The following is a 21,985-nucleotide window of genomic DNA, read 5'->3' on the forward strand; positions in this document are numbered from 1 at the left end:
GAAAGACAACCAACTCAACTTGGTGTTTTCTTTTTAAAGCATTTTATTAGTCAGACTTCCCTGAGCTGTGTAATATTGTTATTTCCTCTTTACACATGGTTGTCTTTTCATACATACTGGCTCGTCACTCTGTATTTCTTATTGATTCAACAATGTGAGGTAAGTTGTTGCTGTTGCTCACGCCCTCTGTACAAAAAATAGCACGCCTTTGTTGTTTCATTCTCTCTACAATCGTTTGTCCTTCTTTTTTAGAAAAAAGTAAGTTGTTGACCAATGTTGGTTAAATGTCATTACTTACCTGGGGAAGTCCATTTTAAAAATGCCGAATGTATTATTGAAGATGCAGGCTAGATAGCAAATGTCTTGTTTTGTATTACATTATTTTGTGTTTGGTGTTGCAGATATCCTTTAATATGCTAGTTTATTTGATATTTAGACATCAGACCTAACCAAGTATACAGTGAAGGAATCATACCAACAGATAATATCCTCAATGAATTCTTCTTTATTCCACCTTCAGGACTTTGAGCTGCTTCCTGCCATTGTTTTGAGCTGATTGATAGCTTGTAGTTTATATTGCCAGGCCCCTTTCAGAGAATGTTTGCAGTATTGTAGTTCGGGAATTCCATTTTTGTTGTTTTTCATTGGTGGCATTCCAAATTGAATGTGGTCTAGATGCCATATCGGAGAACAATGTTTATTTAAATGAATGATTTCTAACAAATTTTATACGATACCTAGTTTGTGTCAGTAGTACAGTGCATGGAGTATCCTGGAGTTGGTCTGATTGAAAATTCACTTTTTTCTAACAGTTTGGTGTTCATACATGTTGTAAAAGTTGATAAGCTCCAATTGAAAAGGAAACGGATTTTATATAGACTTTCTTGTCAGCAGTTGTACTGTTCATACTTGTTAAAGGGTCAGGAATTGTAGTTCTCTAAAGGCTTTGTGTTTGTCAGTTTTCTTTTCTGCATATATTTAGAGTGTTACAGTTTACTAAACCTTAATACTATTCCTCTTTTCTATTTGACTATTTGTATAATGTGTAGCAGAAGCTGTGATTTATCTTGCACGTTTCAAAAAAGTGGACACTGGACAGATCTCGTATTCATGAAATCAGCTCACCCAGCAGATTAGCTTCAGGGTTTACATGTACTTTATCATTTAAATCTTGTGCATATGATAGCCTCTCTTTTCACTACACTGTAAGATATTCCTGCACACTGTAGAGCACATGACTCTGTCAATGCAATGCAATACATGAGATTGTAACAGAACACATACTGTACGTCACAGTCTTTAATGTGCCTCTCATCATTTCTGTTAATAAATATTTACAGTGACTTTGCTTTACGTTTAATTTGTAATTTTGGAATGCCATCATATGATCAAACATCTTTTTCATGATTTGTGTTCATAATTCCTAGTATTTTGGAATACTATTTGGGCAATGTTTAATGCGAGATCTGCTGAAGATCTGCTCTCATTCTATTCTATTACTAGTTCTCCAGGACTAGACTGCAGTATTATCTGTTTCCTCCATAACTTCCAGTTTCCTTCCTTTTTGGTGACCCTCATCAAATCTGAATTCAGGATAAAATGTCACTCTTTACTTTCAAAGGACACATAAATGTTGATGCTATCCTCTCCTCTCCAGATATACAATAAAAAGAAGTGGTCAAAGAGTATTTGTAAAGCAATGGCAGAAAATCTACAGTTTTCTTGTTTTTAGAGTAGTGTACATAGAATAAAACCAGAATTAAGGGTTTTAGGTGTGGGCCAGACATCATAGGAAATTTGTCATTCGTTAATGTGAACTTGCTTGTGAGATTAAGCTGTGGAACATGGAAAAACATGTACAGTAGATAGGTTTTCTCCCTACACTGCACTTAGAAAAGATGCAGAAAAACGGCTAGGAACTTTATATTTACAGTATGTACTTAAATGATATTTCTGAAAATATTCCTATATTTACAAAGTAATTTGAATACAATAGTGTGGGTAAGCGTAATACTTTGCAGTGTGATGAATGATTTGTACAAAAACAAAGGACTGCAGCAGATAAAAGTGGTTTTAATGATGTTTTTCTTTCTCGCTTCCCAAATTTTTAAATTAGGGTAATCCAACATCTGCAGTCCTTTTAAGCTGAATGAACCATGATGGTATCCCTTTCAAATTTAAATTCTGTATACAAACTAGACCTACTGTATGCATTTTGTGGTCATATGGAGGGAATTAACTCTCAAAGAGTTAGTATTGACCTCAAGTATTTTCTCATTGTGTAACCTTCCTTTGCCAACATTTCATTTAATAGAGCTCTTCCAATAATATTGTATGTGCTTGCCATTAAATGCATGAGACAAGAAGATATAACATAATGCTGAAATTTTGTTTAAAGTTCAAAGGAAGCAACAGTGGTGGGAAAGTGGTTAGTACTGCTGCCTTGCCATTCTGGGACCTTGGGGTCAGTTCTGGATCTGCGTGGAGTTTGTTTTGGTCTCCCATGTTCTTGAGGTTTTCCTCCCACAGTCCAATGACACATTGGAGGTAAATAAGCCTTAGGGGTTTGAGTGCGTGCGTGTTTGCCCTGCGATGAACTGGCTTCCCATTCAGGGAATGGCTTGCCGAGATAGGCTCCAGCTCCCCCCATGACCCTGTTTTGGCAGAAGCGATTAAAAAGTGAATGGATAGCTCCAACCAGTTGACAGCAACTTCATCCTTATCCTCAGTACTTGTGGTGTAGTATTTGGTTTAAAAAGAACCAACTTTCATAAATAGTAAAAACTATTACCCCAAGAGATGTGTAAAAAACAATAAGTGGCTTGATTCCTCTTCAGACCTGGGGGCGAGCTATTCCCAATCTGTGTTGAGGGCTGTGCAAATGGTTTTGGCTGACTAGCTTCTCTCAGTGTCTCATGGCAGTGAGCCAATTATGCATGATGGAGTGAAACTAACTGTGAATAAGATAAGTCATTGGAATAGAAAGCATCAAATGTGCCCTGGGTTTCATGGTTTGTTTTTTTTAGTTATGATGTTATTAGTCAGTGGGTGCCTTAGTAAAACAAAAAAGGTCTTAAACGTAAAACTTTATACATCAAAAGCATTGCAAATGACACACTATAATAGTTCCCAGGGACTTTTTAAAAAAAAAAAATTAAAAATCCTCTGCCTAAATATTAAAGTTTTGTGGATGAATTGAATGTTTTTCTGCTAAAATTATTTAACAGTTTTGGTGGGAATACAAATGAAAAAGTATTCCAAAAGTATTACAAAAGTAATGGTTTAGAACTGTTAAGCAGTATTGGTTAAAAAAAAGTTAGTAGACTTAAAGTTAAAAATTAACTTTATTCTGGTCACAGTTTATTGAGTACAGCCAATTTAGTGACTGTGTATTGTCCCTGGAAACAGATTGTTGTTAAGATAATTTTAGCAGCCATCATTACAAAGTGATATAATTGGTGAAATTTCACATGGAGAAATTTATGTGAATTGAGCTTTTCCTTGGGCTTCAGGAGCCTCAATAAACATTTCTTTTTTATTCCAACAAAGACAAGATGTAGCTAAAACTGTATTTAACTGCAAACCACTGGTTTGTTTAGATCTATAAAGTGGTGCTTGTGTACTGCAAGACCTGAAGGAGTGCTAACGATTGGAAGATGGAATTGTGGGAGTTCTCCACCACATGCTGGTATTGACCTGTACAACCAACAAAACTTGGTTTTCCACTCTGGAAGTCTAGTTACCCAGGTTGTACTTGTTTGGATCATATTAAAATATCATGCCTGTGTTATTCCTGGGTAAGCCAGAGGTCATCAGAAACCGGGCGCATTTTCATGAGTACTTACTGTAAGTTCTAGCTTGGGCTGTTTGGACGTGTTCAGGAGTCCCAACCTTCTCCCTCCAATTAACGGATATTAATTCTGTCATGTTTAGGATATGTAAACCTCGATCTGCCACTGATCCGGTGCTCAGTAATTGAGCTGCCTTCCTTCCCTACTGGGTAATAGCTGGTGTCTCAGAAGGATACTCAACCTGATGTCCTGCCCAAAAGATTTCCTGTCTGCCCTGAACCTGCTCTGCTTGTCTGTAGCCTATTGTTTTAAGGGATGACTGGACCAATGGCATCTACAATTATAGCCCGTAATCCTGCAAGGCAATTCAGGTACTCAGCCTGGATCAGCCTTGACGCTGCATTCACTATCTTCCCCAGATTTGCAGCCCCACCTGCAGCCACTCTTTCATCGGCCTTTGCCTCTCATTCTGCTTTGCCAGTCCCTGTCGTTCCTTGTCAGTGTACAAGCTTTCTCTGGGTTCTGCTCTTGAATTCCTCAGCCTGTAACAAGTAATTTACTGTACTTTGTTGTGTACCATATGAATGTCAGACATTGGTAAAAATCTGTCACTATGTGTTGAACATCTATAAAATCATTTCACAACAGGATATTGGTTACCTGCATTTTCAGGGTTTTTCTTTCACAGCATTTTCTTGTAACACTTTGCATACCAGATTCGGTATCTCTTGTGAATCCTTACTGTATGTCTGAATCGAGTATTTACTTTTTTTCTGCATCATTGGCATGTTCACTTTTCTAGTAACTTAAGTAGCTTCAGACTCGGCATGTCTACAAAGATCCAACAGGAAGGAATCTGAAATGATAGAAGCTAAATATAGTAAGTGAAAATGTTAGTGCAGTTTTGTCCTCTGTACTGATGAAAGCAGATATTTCCAATTTTTGATTAGTTATTTTAATCCATTCACTGCTGTTTGATTAGTCTGAGTCCATTAACAATAAATATTTTTTATATTAAGAATGAGTATGTCCTTAACACGGTAAAAGTACCTTTATGATGCTTTGCAAAATATATATTTTAAGGATGAAAACAATTTCCTTCTCACATACCATTTACAATTTTAATGTAAGTTAACAGATGTGAAAAACCTAATTCATGTTGCCATATGGAATGTGTAGCAGGAGAGATAAAAAAGTACAGCTTTTCAGAAGACTAATTTAACCGCCTGATCAGTCTTGGGGATGTAGCCTGCACAGATATTGCTAATGATTGTAATAAGCCATTAGCCACGATTTCTGTCCTGAAAATACTAATTGTATTGACACTTAAACCTGTGCATTGGCTGTGCTAGCACAGCTTTCTTCCAAAGTGATAGTAGCAAGCATCCTTCTCGATAAAGCTGAGCATTTTATTTTAGGGACCCTGTGTATTTTTTATATGATTTTGGAAAATGTTATGTATATTCTCCTTGGAATAATTTTAAGTAGTATTCCTAATTTAAGTATAGGTGTTCAAATATCTGATTAAGAAAAAAATAGACCCTGATTATTCACGTTTGGGGTCACAAAAATAGTCTTACTAGGAGATACTGTATAGAATAGGAGACCATTATCAAACTTTAACTGTTAATTAAAGATTTACTTACTAAAACTGCCTTAGTGATCATAATGTCCAATACAGTCTTGTCATGTAAATGAGACATTTCTATTTACCAAACTCCTGAATTGTTGGCTAAATTTCTGACATTCTCAGTATTAAAAAATGTTCTTGTTATGTTTTAAAACAAACTCTAATAATGTTATTCTCTGAAAGCCAATAGGGTTTTTGAAAATTCATTTGCATAAAATGATTATATCTGCATAAAGGCTACAGGACATGAATGCAAATGATTGCAATTATTGATATGTTCTTTATATTGGTTATGTAAATTAAGATGGGAATAACAATCACCTGCAGTAACTACTTTAGACAGATGCACTGGTGAGTTTATGTAGCATCCTTTTATCATGTAAAATGATCTGAAAATAAATCAGCTGACAGGATACATTTCAAACTTTTGAAATGTGCAAGCATTTGAATAAATAATGGAAACATGATATTTAAGAAATGTAGCTACAGTAAATTGTTGTCAGGTTTCATTTTGTTCTAATTCGGAGGTGTTTCATGTGGTAAAGGATCATTTAAGCACACTTTAGAGAAGACTGTTAAGGTTTGGAGCAACAATAAATGCAGTCTTTACAAATAGTTCATTATGTTTGGGTATTAAATTGAGTATTTAACAGAAGATGTGCCTGATGATGTTTTGTGACTAATCTACAGTATGTACTAATTCTTAAATTTCAGGCAGTAGCTTTTCTAGGTAATGTATGGATTACAAATTGCTTAATGGACTGGAAACTTAGGGTTCCAGTAAGATCTGTGTACTTGTATAATTAACAGCTAATTGAATTTTGAATGTTACCAACCTCACAGGACAAGCACCTTAAGAAACTTTAAAACAAATCAAAACAAGTTAGACCTAATTCAGCACTGAGGAAATACATGAATGGCCGAGAGATCTTCCAGGTATGATGTTTCAAAAGTTTTTCTTTGGGGCTTGGAGTCTGGGAAAGTTTTACATTTTCTTTTCAGTTTGAAAAGTGTGAAACAATCAGTCTGAAACTTGATGCTAAATATGGGGGGGACGTGTCCCTTTCCTTGCCTCTTTAGTCTCAGTGCAGGAGTGCAGCTTCCTGTCCTGTTCAGTGACTCAAATAATAATAATAATTAATAATTGCTTACACTTACTGTATATACCTGTAGTGCTTTTCTGGACACTCCACTCAAGGCTCTTTACAGGTAATTGGGACTCCCCTCCACCACCACCAATGTGCAGCCCCACCTGGATAATGCGACAGCAGCCATAGTGCGCCAGAACGCTCACCACACATCAGCTATCAGTGGTAATGAAGCCAATTCATAGATGGGGATTATTAGGAGGCCATGATTGGTAAAGGCCAAGGGGAATTTGTCCTGGTGCCCCAGGACACCAGGGTACCACCCCTACTCCTTTCGAGAAACACCCTGGGATTTTTAATGACCACAGAGAGTCAGGACCTCGGTTTTACATCTCATCCGAAGGACGGTGCCTGTTTACAGTCTAGTGTCCCCGTCGCTATACTGGGGCATTAGGGCTTTTCCAGCAGCAACCTCAGCTTTTCCCAGGAGGTCTCCCATCCAGGTACTGACCAGGCTCACACCTGCTTAGCTTTAGTGGGTTGCCAGTTGTGAGTTGCAGAGTGAAATTGCTGCTGGCGAAGTAAAAAGTAAAGGAGGAGTAACTTGAGCTTTAATGCCTGGAAAAGGGGCTGACTGCATCAACACTTCTGTTTCTTATGGAGAAAATCGTTGCCTTTCTTGTAGCCAGTGGTTTAATACTTCATCCCACAGGGGATAAGGGCTGTGTTACACCCAGAGTATTTAATTAAACATTTAACCTAATTATTTTCTTAGCCACATATGGATTTTTTTTCTTTAGGTCTTAATCAGTTCAAAATGAGTCAAATAAGATTTGGTTCTAGAACAACTAGAACCTGGAAAAAACAACTGTGCTGGCCATCTAGACAACAAACATGTACATAATTGCTACAATATCCTTAAACCAATGCAATTTTGGACTTTTAAGTGTATTGAAAGAAATTTGTCAAGCAAAAGGCAATGTGAATGAAACTTGGAGCCGCATGCATGTGTTTCATGGTAATCACCAGTGTACTGGAACTTAAATGTCTTTCTCTTGTTTGTTTTTGTAGCGTGATTACTATTTCGAGTACACAGAATGTGACAGCACAGGGTCTCGATGGCGGGTGGCCATACCCAACAAGGAGGGAAGCTGTACAGGATTACCTGATCCTGTTAGTGGCACAGAATGCAGTAAGTTTCATTTTCTTATGTTGACATAAGATTAACAAAAGTCTGATTATTTTGTTTGTTTTGCTTGGATGTACGGCACTTGGAGAATTGAAGTCAATGCTAATGCACTATAGAAAATAAACGTTTTAAGTAATTTTCTCTGAATGCAAAACTTTAATAATTTAACTAATAGATAGCATTAATTCAGATGTTATATAAAGATTTTCCCTTATTGGAAACATTATATACTCTGTACAGTCCGTGTTTTCATTTAGTGGCCTTAAAACATAAATGGAAATTGGAAGCAATAGTGTTTGTTCTTACTGACTCTCTATTTTATGCTGTTTTGTTTTTAGAATAAGAATGATCCTTCTCCATAGGCAGTTTTAATTGATATTTGGATGTAAAGGAGATGAACAAGGAAGCCAGTTGTAGAAAAGAACTGCACACTTTCACACAAAAGCATGGCACCACTGTGTAGAAGGAGATAAGTACACAATGATAGGAAATGGCTTAAAGCTGAGCTCAATATGAATGTATTTTTCAAGCATTTTTAAGTTTGTTTTAAGTCTTGAGTTTCAAGAGATATTTCAAGAGATTGGCTCAGTTTGGTTTAGACCATGACTTTCTTATTTGTACTCTTTTTGAATTTAAGAATTCCAGTTAATGTGTGCCATGTCTTTGGTAGTATTATTATTATTATTATTATTATTATTATTATTATTATATCTGCCTGGTCTTCAGATGGACTGCTTAGTTCACAGTTTCCCAGATTGAACTTTTAGTAGCATAAACTGCTTTGCTGATAGAAACCATTTAGACCTTGCACATCATTTTATTCATACTTCAATCCAGCTGATCTGTAGGTCCTATGCATATAAAGACAGCAGCTCTTTGTATTTTGTTCTGGTGTGCTTATATTGGGCTTAGCTAAAAGACCATAAACAATAAAACCTTTTTGTGTTTCCATTTGAAAGTTATCTGAATGAAGTGCACCATAAAGAAAACAAAGGAGAAGATAAAATTGTGGGACACATTTTCTCATCTGAATTGTATTGGAGACTAAGAAGAGTGGTTATCTGTAGAGGGCATATGTAAAATATTCAACAGTAACATTCAATTGCAGTGCTTTTCTCTAGCACTAATAGCTTGAGAGAAATCTCGCTTCCAAAATGATCTGCAGTTATTAAGAAATGTTGTTCTTTGCAGTTTAGTATACATTAGATATAGGAATGTGTGTATTCATATGCAGTGCCTTGCAAATGTATTTAGAATTTTGAACAGTTTTCATTTTTTTAAAAGCTTGCCATCTTGATACTTTGGAATAAAAATTCATCTGTTGTGTATATACAACCTAATTAAAATAGAAAACCAAAAAAAAAACATCTGGTTTTCTTTCGTAAGTATTCTAACCCTTTGTTGTGAAAAACTTCAATAAATTTGCACAACATTCCCTTAATGAGTTCTACAATTAGCTGAGTGGACTGTCTGTGTTCAAAATGAGCAACACAGTGGTGCAGTGATAACTATTGCTGCCTGCAGCACTGGGGTCCTGGGTTCAATTCTGGACCTGGGGTGCATCTGCATGGTGTTTCTGTTCTCCGCTGTTTGCGTGGATTTCCTCTGGTTTCCTCCCCACAGTCAGCAGATATACAGACATACTAACAATACAGAACTGCTATAAGCTATAATACTCTGTGATGGACTGGTGTCACCACTTTGGCCCGTAGCTGGACAGATTAGGTTCTGGCTGTCTTGTGACCCTGTATGGGTTAGAGTGGCTTTTAGGAAAATACATGGATGATTTCTGAATAAAAACCTCTGTGAGGTTCCTTTGTCAATTAGTCAAAGAATGAAGGAATTGACCATGATAACTAAGGACCTCTGAAAGCAAGTTAAGAGGTATGTTACGATCGCTACTCCTCCTCTTAAGGGCGCTCCAGCCCTTCCTTGTTCTGCCCCATTACCTGCACCTGTTTCTGATTTCCGTTCCCCCTTAAAAGCCAGACACAGACGTCACCCGAGGTTCCTCATTGAATCCCGTTTCGTGAGAGCCCAGGGTCCTGCTGCGTCTGGCTCCGTTATGGTTTTAACTTTCTGTTCCTGATTCCCCGCCCCGCCGGTCCTGATCCAGTTCATGGTTTTATTCTCTGGATGGATCCCCTGGCCTTGGACTCTACCTTCTGTTTTGGATTCCCTGTCTTGGATTTCGTCTTTGATTGTTCGCCCTGGACTCACTTTCCCCCGGACACCTGCTCACCTTGGATACGCCCCTCTGTCTCCATACCCTTCTCCTGCATGCTTTTCTGCCTACTGTTTCCTCACCAACCGGATTGTGTCGTCTGCATAGGGCCCAGAAAGAACCATTCGTGACAGGGTAAAGGTTCCATCACAGATGGTAATACTGTATGCTATTACTTTCTTTGGCATTATTACGGATGGTTTAAATAAGTTTATATTTTGAAATGCAGGATCTCAAAACTCTTTCCCAAACAAGCCATTAGCAAACAAGAAAGATGAGTGGAATTGTATCCACTTTGAAGTATCTATTATCAGAAAACTTCTTATTCCTGGCAAGAGATGTGGGGGGCGGGGCAGTACAGTGGAAGGAATGTTTAGTTTTGTTGCCCAACAGTGCTGGGGCCCTTGTTCAATTCCTGGCATTCTGTCTCCCTGTGTTTTACCTACAGTGAGTAGGCAAGTCATACTAGTAGATTAATTGGTTTTGGGCAAAACTGGCCCTGGTGTGCGTGTATGTCTATGAGCCCTACGATAGACTGGCTTCCCATCCAGTATGCATCATGCCTTTCGCTCATTGCTTCTGGTGTGACCCTGTATTGGATAAAGCAGTTTAGAAAATGGCTGGATGGTTCTGTATTATACACAATCATTCATCAAGGAATATTTCAACAAAAAACAAATCATCATGCGTTTCGATAGAACTGATCCTTGCAGGTTTGTGTCGGCATGCAAACATGTGCAGCCTGCAGACCAGCTCTTTTATCTGACCTAGTTAATGTTGCTTTTTCCCCCACATTAAATTCTTCAATATATATATATATTTTTTACATATGGCAAGTAGTACTGGGACTAATTAAAAGTTATATTGGAATTGCTTTGGCTTTTCACCTATGCCTTACTTGAAACATGAATGTTCTTTGTTTTCAGCCTTTTCATGTGCAGCCGGAGAGTTTTTGGAAATGTCCTCGCAGCAGTGCACTCAGTGTGCTGCAGGAACCTACTCCTTGGGCAGTGGGATCCGCTTCGATGAGTGGGATGACATACCTGCTGGATTCACCAGTTTAGCTACGTATATGGACAGTGGCCCAGGGGGGGATGAGGCCTTGTCCTGTAACAAGTAGGTGTCTACATGTCGACATCTTTCTAATGCGATAAAATATTGACCACCGAAGTGCTACAGATTGTAAGTGCCTCTACATGGAAGCAGAATGATAATTCCAGCTTCTGTAAAGCAGGATAAATATGTGGGGATAGTTTTTCTTATATATATTTTTAGTGAAGAAAAGAGGAAATGCTTGTAAAAGGAGTAATTTGTTGTTGTTCTTTTTAAATGACTGCTTGTTATTGTGAAGTGACTGACGTACTGCATGATTTTTTTTACTCTGTTCTCCATTTAAAGTTTTCAAACGAATCCAGGAAAATGTAAGAGTTGATTAGTTTAACTCCTGCACTTTGTTACTGATCTTAAATCTTAATTACTAATTCTAAAATTAGGTTTTGTGTTTGTCCTAGAATGTTTTCTCTGATGACTTGTATTTTCTTCAAGCTCAACCTGGGTTCCTCAAGGGAATTACTTGGAATCCAATCGAGATGAGTGCACCGTGTCCTTGATCTACGCAGTGCACCTTAAGAAACAAGGTTCAGTGTCCTTTGAGTACCAATATGTGGACAACAACGTTTTCTTTGAGTTTTTTGTAAGTTTGCATTTGACTTATATGTTGGAAAAAACTAAAGATCTTATTTTTAGACTTGTGATTTTTTTTTTACTGCTTTGCTTGTCAAGCTTAGGCCTGTTTCTGCATAATTTGACGTGATAAAAGTGCTTCAGATTATAAATGCCTCTACATGGAATGCAGAGTGACAATTTCTCACTGCAGATGGCAGTATCCCTGAATTAATCCTCTGTTGTGCTTGGCTTTATACAGTCCAATGGAGTATTTGACTTTATTTTAGGCCTACTCTTAAAATGAACCATACAGTACTTAGCTAAAGTACTATTTTAAATCTGTAGTCCCAACCAGGTCACAACCAACAAAATGAAAATTATGATAACTGGTTATTACTAATGGTAAAGTGCACAAAATAATGATGTGTTATATTTATTAAATTATCAGAAGTTGCCAGAGTCACTTTAGAAAACAATCACTTAAGAAGTTCAATGACATATTAGTCATTAATAGAAAGAAGATTTATTTGCTTTAGGCCATGATTTCACTTCATTTTTAAATGTTTTAAAATTAGATGTTTGTCTAACTATAGTAGATGGTATTGTATTCAGGAAGCAGGATGCTCTAAATGAAAATGCTGACTTTCCAAATTCAATGGTTCTATACTGCACCAGTCACCTCTAATAGAGGCTCTTGTGTTTCTAAATTTGTCAGAGCAGAGTGATATAAAACATTCTGTTCTCATCGTGCTGCCTGGCACTGAGGCAGGTTACAGTTCCATCACTGGAGGAATCGATGTCGGAAGTTGTAACTGTATTGGTCCTCCAGCAGCCATGCAAGTTGCACTGCATGCATTTCAGCCTGATGACATGGTCTAATAGCATCTTTTTTCTGAGCAACTTTCCATTAGATTGATTTTTTTTTTCAGTAATGGAACAAAATAAGACCTGTCCTTGTTTCATTCTTTACTTACTGTATAAGTACAAAAAGGAATTGACAACTTTTCATAGCCACTCTGTGTGCCTCCAGTGTTTCTATGCCAGGCAGCATACTTGTGAACAGTGGAGAACTCTTTGAAAATCACATACTTAAATTCTGTTCCTGGAGGACTTGGTCAGATTGAAAAAAAATCCAATTAAGACCATTAACCTAATTATTTTCTAAATTAGACATGGTATACTTCTTACTCTCCCTTCACGGTTGTTTACACAAGACAATCACCACATTAAAAGCAAAAATACCTATAAATAACCTCAGTGTCAAGTTTGGAGTAAATGCAGTTAATGAAATAATTGGACCAACTTTGTCACCAAGAACATGAGTACAACAAGAATCAGAAGACAGCAGGCACTCCAGGAAGTAAGTTTGTGACCTGTGATGGAAATAATTTTAACATCCCTTCAATTTTGAATTCAAAACTAGGCAAACACCTGGTTGAGGATTTCTAATGTAGACAAGTACAAATGGATGCTTACATGCTTGAAGATGATGCTTTATGGAAAAAAACGGGTTTTTTGGTTGACAATTTACATCAGAAAATTGTTTAGAAGATGTAATAGTTAAAAGCAAGAATTTAAACTACGGTTAAAATTACATTTCTAAGAATGTAATTGGAATACTGTGAACAGTATTGGTCACCAAAAAGCTTTGTCACTCTTCTCTGGACCAGTTCCAGAGCAACTAGATACCTTCCTAGGCTTGAAGGAATGCCCTCTGCTGACAGGCTGAACCTTTTTAGTCTTGAACACGGAAGATGAAAAGGGGACCAGGTTCAATTATTCAAAGTCAAAGTCAACCCAGTGGACTTAAGAATTAACTTTGAACAGGAGATGCTATCGAGCCATGTTATTGGAGCAGATATACTGGCTTTTTATATGTTTGGATTGGCTAACTCCTGGCTTCCACACGGGCTTAATCACATTCTCCTCTCTTATTTTCTTAAGAAACCTGATTATAAAATAGAAGCACATCCAGACCACCCAGCCTTATGCACTGGCATTGTACCAACGGTCCTCAAGACTGCTGCCATTAGTCCCATGTCAAAAAAGCCTAACATGGCTCTCGACAATCTTAATTTTCACCCCATCTCCAACTTAGCCTTTCTTGCAAAAATTCTAGAGCCTGCTGTCACACTTCAGTTACATAACCACCTCATGACAAACAACCTTTTTGAACCCCTCCTATCTGGCTTCCGTCACCTTCACAGCACGGAAACTGCCCTGGTCAAAGTCACTTACGATCTTCTAATAGCTTCTGATTCTGGTTCTCTTTCTATACTCATCCTTCTTGATCTCCGTGTTGTTTTTCACACTGTTAACCATGACATCCTACTTTCTTGTCTTGAGACTGTGTTTGGAGTTTCTGACACTGTTCTCAAATGGTTCAAGTCTTACCTCACTGATCTCTGTCACTTTCTCTCTCTTAATGGGTATAGGTCAGAAATTGGTCTTGTTAAGTCTTGTGTTCCTCAGGGCTCAAAACTGGGCCCCTTGCTCTTCAGCATTTACGTTTCCACTTGATCAGCTTTTAACATCACATGGCCTCAGCTATCATTTCTACACTGATGATACTCATACCATACCTGACACTGATGTGGCTGTCTCTATTCTATCTAATTGCATCTCTGACATAAAAACTTGGATGGCTCAAAATTTTCCTTCTTCTTAACTGTAACAAGACTGAAGTCATGCTTATTGGCACCCCCCATCAACGTCGTAAAGCCAATCCTGTAACCCTATCTGTAGATGGTACTTTACTTGAGCTTCAGTCTAAATTGAAAAACCTTGGAGTGATATTCGATTCTGGATTAACATTCAACACACATGTGCAGCATATTGTCAAAACATATTTTTTTCACCTCAGAAATATCGCTCGACTTTGTCCTATGCTATCACTAACTGGCTGAAAAGCTGATCAACACATTTGTGTTCTCTCGAATTGACTACTGTAATGCTCTACTCACTGGGGTATCTAAATCTACTTTGAACAAACTGCAGTATGTCCAAAATTCAGCAGCCAGAATCCTGACCAGGTCTAGTGCAAGTGATCACGTTACTCCTATCCTGGAGTCCTTGCACTGGCTTCCTGTCAAATTCCGTGTTGACTTTAAAATCCTTATGCTCACCTATAAGGCTCTGCATGGGTTGGCACCTCAATACCCATCTGAACTATTATCGCCCTACTCCCCACCTCGCAACCTTTGCTCTTCAAATTCTGGTCTCCTTACTGTCCCCCAAGCCTATCTACATTGTATGGGTGACAGGCCTTCTCCTGTGGAACAGGTTCCTCTAGAACTCTCTGCCCAAGGATATCATAGAGTCACCTTCTCTAAACTCATTCAAATCCAGACTCAAAACCTTCTTTAGCCTTTACTTAACTGGTTCGATTCTTCACCCCTCTGCTTTTCTTAGTACCATCATCCATGGTCTCCTCTGTATATTGTAAATGTTTTATCTTATGTATTCCTTTTATTTATTGTTGTTGACATTCTATGAAGCGCTTTGAGAAGCCACCTTTAAAGGAGCTATACAAAATAAAGTTTATTTTTATTATTGTATCCAGACACTCACAAAACTTGTTAAAGGGTGCCCACAGGTTTGCAACTTGATCTAATAGTTGTATTTTTTGCCTCCTCTTAAGCTTAAACCTTTCTTTTCTCTAAAGTAACACGATGTGGAAATAAGAGCTGTCCAATTAATATACCATTACTACTAAGTAAAAAGAAAATGCACAAAAAGCTTATTTTCTTAAGTGGGGGGTTATACTCACATGCATTTACTCAGTTTATTGTCCCAGATGAGAAATTTGCATTGCAGGCAGGTATAAGACACACATCAATAAGAAACCTACATGCATAAGATGAGAAAAGCAAGTCAGCTTCAGGATCTCATGGACTGTATATGGTTTAGGGCAACATTCATGTCTGCACCTAGAATCACCATGAACAAAACCCAATAGCAGCTCTGAAAATGAAAATGGGGGGAGGGGAAATGTTCTACTAATGTAAATTTTGTCCAGTGAAAGTTTTAATTTGCTTAGTAAATTAACCTGTAAGTATAATAGAAAATGCAGATTCAGTTCCAAACTCTGTGTGATGTTTCAAGTTTCTTGGGGTTGAAGATGTGCTGGTAAGGTTTTGTTGCCTGCATTGCCTCATGGCCCTGCTGTTGGTCATCCCTTCCTAGAGGACAGCAGGGATGTGTACCTGTACTCTTCCAATATAGGCTAGGGCTTGTTGCCACTCCCACTGGGATAAGTGGATTACTGGTATTGGATAGAAGGATAAAAATACTCCCTGTAGGAACCATACATTTCTGCCTTTATGGTATATATCATAGCTTTTACATAAACCCATGAAATATTTACTGCATGACAGTTACAAGTACAGGCAGATCTATAGTAAAACTGCATTGATCACAGTATTTAAACAGTAGGACCAACTGATGACATTGTATGTTCATTTGCTCTCATCTTTCTCATAAAATGTCCAGTTTGTAATAAATGCCATGGTAGGTATGTATATGATGCACAAACATACATGCATCTTGATCATTTTTGCATATTTCTTTTTTTTTTACATTTTTGTAAGAAGGGCAATTTAAGATAGGCAACCTTAAAGGAAAAGGCAATAATGAAATAATGAGCTTTAAATTGATTTAATTGCCTCATAGATTCAGAATGACCAGTGTCAGGAAATGGACACATCCGATCAAAAGTGGATCAAACTAACAAGCAATGGAGAATGGGGGACTCATACTGTGAGTGTTTTTCTTATAGATTTTTAACTGTTGGGATAAACTCAGTGTTATGCATATGGAGCAAAATGAGATAGGAGTTAATCTAGCTGAAAGTAGGTAATGCGAAAGTAAAGAAAACTTGAACAGAAACTAAATGCATGAAGTTTATGTGGAAACCTTAGCAAATATACAGTAACAAGAACTTGATCTTTATAGAGCCTGACAGATTATTGTTTTTTTTTTAATTAACTTCCATTTGATATTTCATATTCCTTCATGAAGAGGTTTTGTTTAGTTATGTGAATCACAAATAAATGCTGTTCAAAGAACTGCTGGTCTTGTATGTTTCTCCTGAAGGGACCTTAAAATTTCCATTTTAAGACTAATTGTTCCCTCTAGTGCTGCTCAAGTGTAAATGCATTGTGTGACATTTGTCTTACCACAGAACATCTAATGAATAATTTATAAAACTGGAACAGTGAAGGAATTGTTTACTTTGGGAAACAAAAATAAGTCATTACAAGTTCAGCTTGGTTCAAGTTTTTTTTTTAATATTTCAATTTGACATGTTTTTGGCTGTCTTGTAGGTAAATCTGAAGTCTGGCACAAATATCTTGTACTGGAGAACCACTGGAATTTTACTTGGTTCAAAAATCGTCAAGCCAGTGCTACTGAAAAACATTCAGATTGAAGGTAAAAATGACCATGTATTGTCTTTTATGTGTATGTATGGCTTTTGTTTTTAAAAAAAGTAGAACACTAGACCAGGATAGTATCATCTGAATTATCCAATGTTTGATAGTATATTCAGATACCTGTGCCATGAATAATAATTCATTGCATTGTTATAGTGATTATCTCAACATACTTTGTATAAAACATTACACATTTCATCCAGAACTGGAGTACACAACCAACTAACGTGCGACGGCAAGTGAGAATTGCTTCACCAATTGAATTAAGTGGAACTTGATATAGGCTGCTAGATTAACGAAATCTGAAAGTGGAATTTAGTCAGGACGCTGGGGATCACAACCCTAGTCTTACAAGTTTTGGGGATCTTTCATCACAAAGTAGTCAGGACCTTGGCCTGAAGCTTGGTACTGTACAGTACCTCCTACAGCACAGTGTCTGGTATCTGCAGGCTGGGGTATAATAGGTTTTTGGAAATTCTGGTTTTCCTTGGTCATCCGAGTATTGTCCAGAATCAGCCTTGCTTAGCTTCTGAGGTCTGATGCAACCAGGCCACAAGGTAATATAAACTGTTTATAGTGGAGCACAGGCACAGTGGGCCATGGCAGAACTTACCACAAGCCATTAAGATCACCTTGGGGTCTTCAAGAGTATTCACATGCATTGTAGAAGGGAACAAAAACAGCAAGTTGTGTTCACAGTCTTGTGTGTATATATTTCACATTGTCTCATCTATAAGCATAAGAAGTTCAGATTTTTCATAATGCACAATTTTCAAGTTTCAATGTTTGAATAAGAAAAGTCTAGAGTAATCATTTTCTTTGGTAAATGCCAGAATGGACTCTTGGAAAAAGCATGCTGTTAATATACTGGATTTTGAAGTTCAGGAAAGACACTGAAATTTAAACCCTGTAAGCACGTTTTAAGATCTAATGTCTGATGTCCAACTCCTATATTTTTTGCTTCATTTAAATGTTAAATATTTGCTTTTAAATTAGGTACCCTTACCTGTGTGGATACTTTGCAAAGGAGAATCTGTAATCCAATAATCTGGATACCGACTGATGACAAGGGCCTTTTGCCCAAAGGTGTCATAAGATAAAAACTCAGATATGATTTCTCCTTCTGCCATTTTAACTGATTTTCTTGTTCTGGTTGCTCATTTTTAGGAGTTGCTTACACATCCGAGTGCTTTCCTTGCAAACCTGGGACCTTCAGTAAAAAACCAGGGTCGTCATCTTGTGATATTTGTCCAAGGAACACCCACTCTGGCAAAGGTGCTAGCTCCTGTACACCATGCAATGAGGAGAATGAGTATTCATGTAAGTTTTATTAACATTGCTACAAATGTGAGGTACTTTAGGTACTGACACCTCAGTTTATAAACGTGATATTTTCTATTCTTCTTTAACATAATTCAGAATTCTAACTTCATTCACTTCAGCAATTTTTAGCTTTGACAAGATCACATTAATATTACTTTTTTTAACAATTTGAAAGTAGAACATTTTGGATTTATCCCATCAGTTTCTTATTATTGCTCTGAAATTGTCCCTTCTGAACACCAGTTAATTACTACAGTATTCTTTAAGAAATACAGTGCCTTGCGAAAGTATTCGGCCCCCTTGAACTTTTCAACCTTTTGCCACATTTCAGGCTTCAAACAAAGATATAAATTTTTTATTTTATGTGAAGAATCACCAACAAGTGGGACACAATTGTGAAGTGGAACGAAATCTATTGGATTTTTGAAACTTTAACTAATAAAAAAAATGAAAAGTGGGGCGTGCAAAATTATTCGGCCCCCTTGCGTTAATACTTTGTAGAGCCACCTTTTGCTGCGATTACAGCTGCAAGTCGCTTGGGGTATGTCTCTATCAGTTTTGCACATCGAGAGACTGAAATTCTTGCCCATTCTTCCTTGCAAAACAGCTCGAGCTCAGTGAGGTTGGATGGAGAGCGTTTGTGAACAGCAGTTTTCAGCTCTTTCCACAGATTCTCGATTGGATTCAGGCCTGGACTTTGACTTGGCCATTCAAACACCTGGATACGTTTATTTGTGAACCATTCCTTTGTAGATTTTGCTGTATGTTTGGGATCATTGTCTTGTTGGAAAATAAATCTCCGTCCCAGTTTCAGGTCTTTTGCAGACTCCAACAGGTTTTCATCCAGAATGGTCCTGTATTTGGCTGCATCCATCTTCCCCTCAATTTTAACCATCTTCCCTGTCCCTGCTGAAGAAAAGCAGGCCCAAACCATGATGCTGCCACCACCATGTTTGACAGTGGGGATGGTGTGTTGAGGGTGATGAGCTGTGTTGCTTTTACGCCAAACATATCGTTTTGCATTGTGGCCAAAAAGTTCGATTTTGGTTTCATCTGACCAGAGCACCTTCTTCCACATGTTTGGGGTGTCTCCCAGGTGGCTTGTGGCAAACTTTAGACGAGACTTTTTATGGATATCTTTGAGAAATGGCTTTCTTCTTGCCACTCTTCCATAAAGGCCAGATTTGTGCAGTGTAAGACTGATTGTTGTCCTATGGACAGACTCTCCCACCTCAGCTGTAGTTCTCTGCAGTTCATCCAGAGTGATCATGGGCCTCTTGGCTGCATCTCTGATCAGTCTTCTCCTTGTCTGAGCTGAAAGTTTAGAGGGACGGCCAGGTCTTGGTAGATTTGCAGTGGTCTGATACTCCTTCCATTTCAAGATGATCGCTTGCACAGTGCTCCTTGGGATGTTTGAAGCTTGGGAAATCTTTTTGTATCCAAATCCGGCTTTAAACTTCTCCACAACAGTATTACGGACCTGCCTGGTGTGTTCCTTGGTCTTCATGATGCTCTCTGCGCTTTCAACAGAACCTTGAGACTATCACAGAGCAGGTGCATTTATACAGAGACTTGATTACACACAGGTGGATTCTATTTATCACCTTCAGTCATTTAGGACAACATTGGATCATTCAGAGATCCTCGCTGAACTTCTGGAGTGAGTTTGCTGCACTGAAAGTAAAGGGGCCGAATAATTTTGCACGCCCCACTTTTCATTTTTTTATTAGTTAAAAAAGTTTCAAAAATCCAATAGATTTCGTTCCACTTCACAATTGTGTCCCACTTGTTGGTGATTCTTCACATAAAATAAAAATTTATATCTTTATGTTTGAAGCCTGAAATGTGGCAAAAGGTTGAAAAGTTCAAGGGGGCCGAATACTTTCGCAAGGCACTGTACATCCCATTTGCTCTAGAGTTCATGATTATTTATTTGAAAAAAACATATGCAATCATTTTTCAAACCCTGCGTTAATTTAGGTGCACAAAATGGCTGTAACAAGACATGATGAATTAGGTGGTTTCTGTCTGTGTACAATAACAGTTGCAGTTTTAAAATAAATACAACCATCACTGTAAGGACCCCCAGTGAATTTGAAACCAAGATTCAATGGAGATCAGGGACCTTTCGTAGCAACTTAGTTATGGCTTAAATACAGTTCAATGGTCCTTAGGAGCTTGATGAAGTTGATCATTAATAAGTTCAAGGCTCTTAGGGCTTGCTTAGATCGAGCTGTCTCTCCAAACTTCTGTGTATGACAGAATAGAAAACTACTCCATCTCAAATCCTGCATTTATAGTAAGTGGTACTGCAAACGTGGCAAAATGTTTTTGTGGTCAAGCAAGACAAAATTGAAACATTTTGGTGTAAATGCAAACCGATACATCCGACACACATCCAACGTAGTGCATCACTCAGTAAATACCATCCCTACTGTTGCGCATTGCAGTGGCAGCATTATTTTCTAGTTCTGCTTCTCAGCAGCAGGGACTGGGACGCTTGTCAAGATGAGATGAGAACAAACCCTTAAGGGTGACAAAAAATCATCATGTAGCAGAATAATGATCCAAAGCACAAGGCCAAAATAAGAGTGGGGTGGCAGCTTAATAAGAATGTAATTGTGCTTTGGCCCAGTGAAAGTCCTGACTTGAATTCTATTGAGAATCTGTGGAAAGACTTAAACTCCTGTTCCTAAGCAATCCCCCAAGCAACTTCAGAGAGCTTGAATCTTCTAAACTTGCATCATGGTGGTGAGAGAAATTGGTAGACTTGCCCATAAAGACTTGGCTGTAATTGCTGCTAAAGGTGCTTCCATGGCATATTGATCTCATGGTTCTGAAAACATATGCAATCAACATTTCATTTTTTTTTCCTCTTTAGTAACTCGAGAAGCAATGTGACTGTGTATGTCACACTTCAGAATCTTCAGCTATGATTTAAGATGTTACATACTGTATGATCAAGTCAATGGATGCAAGTTTAATCGGTCACAGTGCCTGTTCTGTCAAACTCTTATTTGCTCATCTGTTTTTCTTTTTAATATTTTCCAGTGCAACAAAGAGCACTGCTCCTTGACCCAAATTCAGAGAACTATATGAAAAGCTAATGTTCATTAATAAAAATATTATCAGTAAAACCAACACAAACTGAAAATGGGACATGGTTGTGTAAGATGTTCTAATGAGCTTATTTTTTAGAACAAATACTTCTTCTGCACATTCTGAATGTGGGTCATGTATTGACTGGATTTTTTTTAAATCAACATTTACATCTTTTAAAGTGTTTCAGGATATATAGCATATACAAATGCAGTAAATCAAGTTTCAGACTAAACTGAACTTTGTTTTATAAGATGTTTTTAATTGAACAGTAGAACTCCATGGAGTTGTACCTTAATAAAGGTGCACTGTCCAACTCATTGTACCAGCATTAAATACCTTAAATTTCCACCTTAATGTCACATGCATCCACACAACCTTGTGACAACTTATCAACCTTGCCTGTTACTGCTGAGTCCGAATAAAGACTCAGCAGTTACTGCAGTAAAAAAAACTTTTTTCATTTAAATAAAGCAAATGTTCGTTGTTCATATATAATTATTCACTAGCTCGTAATAAAGTTTCATACAATTAAGGAGCAACT

General features: G+C 37.7%; 1 protein-coding gene across 2 annotated transcripts in view; it reads left to right on the top strand.

Moving 5' to 3' along the window:
* The window catches only part of elapor2 (endosome-lysosome associated apoptosis and autophagy regulator family member 2), a 51,848-nt gene that overhangs the window by 7,868 nt on the left and 21,995 nt on the right, over nucleotides 1-21,985 (top strand). For both annotated transcript variants that reach the window (XM_015353201.2, XM_069192217.1), the window contains exons 2-7: nucleotides 7,581-7,701; nucleotides 10,849-11,038; nucleotides 11,468-11,615; nucleotides 16,259-16,345; nucleotides 16,912-17,017; nucleotides 18,187-18,339. In XM_015353201.2, the coding sequence (XP_015208687.1) occupies nucleotides 7,581-7,701; nucleotides 10,849-11,038; nucleotides 11,468-11,615; nucleotides 16,259-16,345; nucleotides 16,912-17,017; nucleotides 18,187-18,339 (805 nt within the window). The remainder of the gene's footprint in view (nucleotides 1-7,580; nucleotides 7,702-10,848; nucleotides 11,039-11,467; nucleotides 11,616-16,258; nucleotides 16,346-16,911; nucleotides 17,018-18,186; nucleotides 18,340-21,985) is intronic.

Source organism: Lepisosteus oculatus, chromosome 7 (assembly GCF_040954835.1).
Source record: "Lepisosteus oculatus isolate fLepOcu1 chromosome 7, fLepOcu1.hap2, whole genome shotgun sequence".
NCBI lineage: Eukaryota > Metazoa > Chordata > Actinopteri > Semionotiformes > Lepisosteidae > Lepisosteus > Lepisosteus oculatus.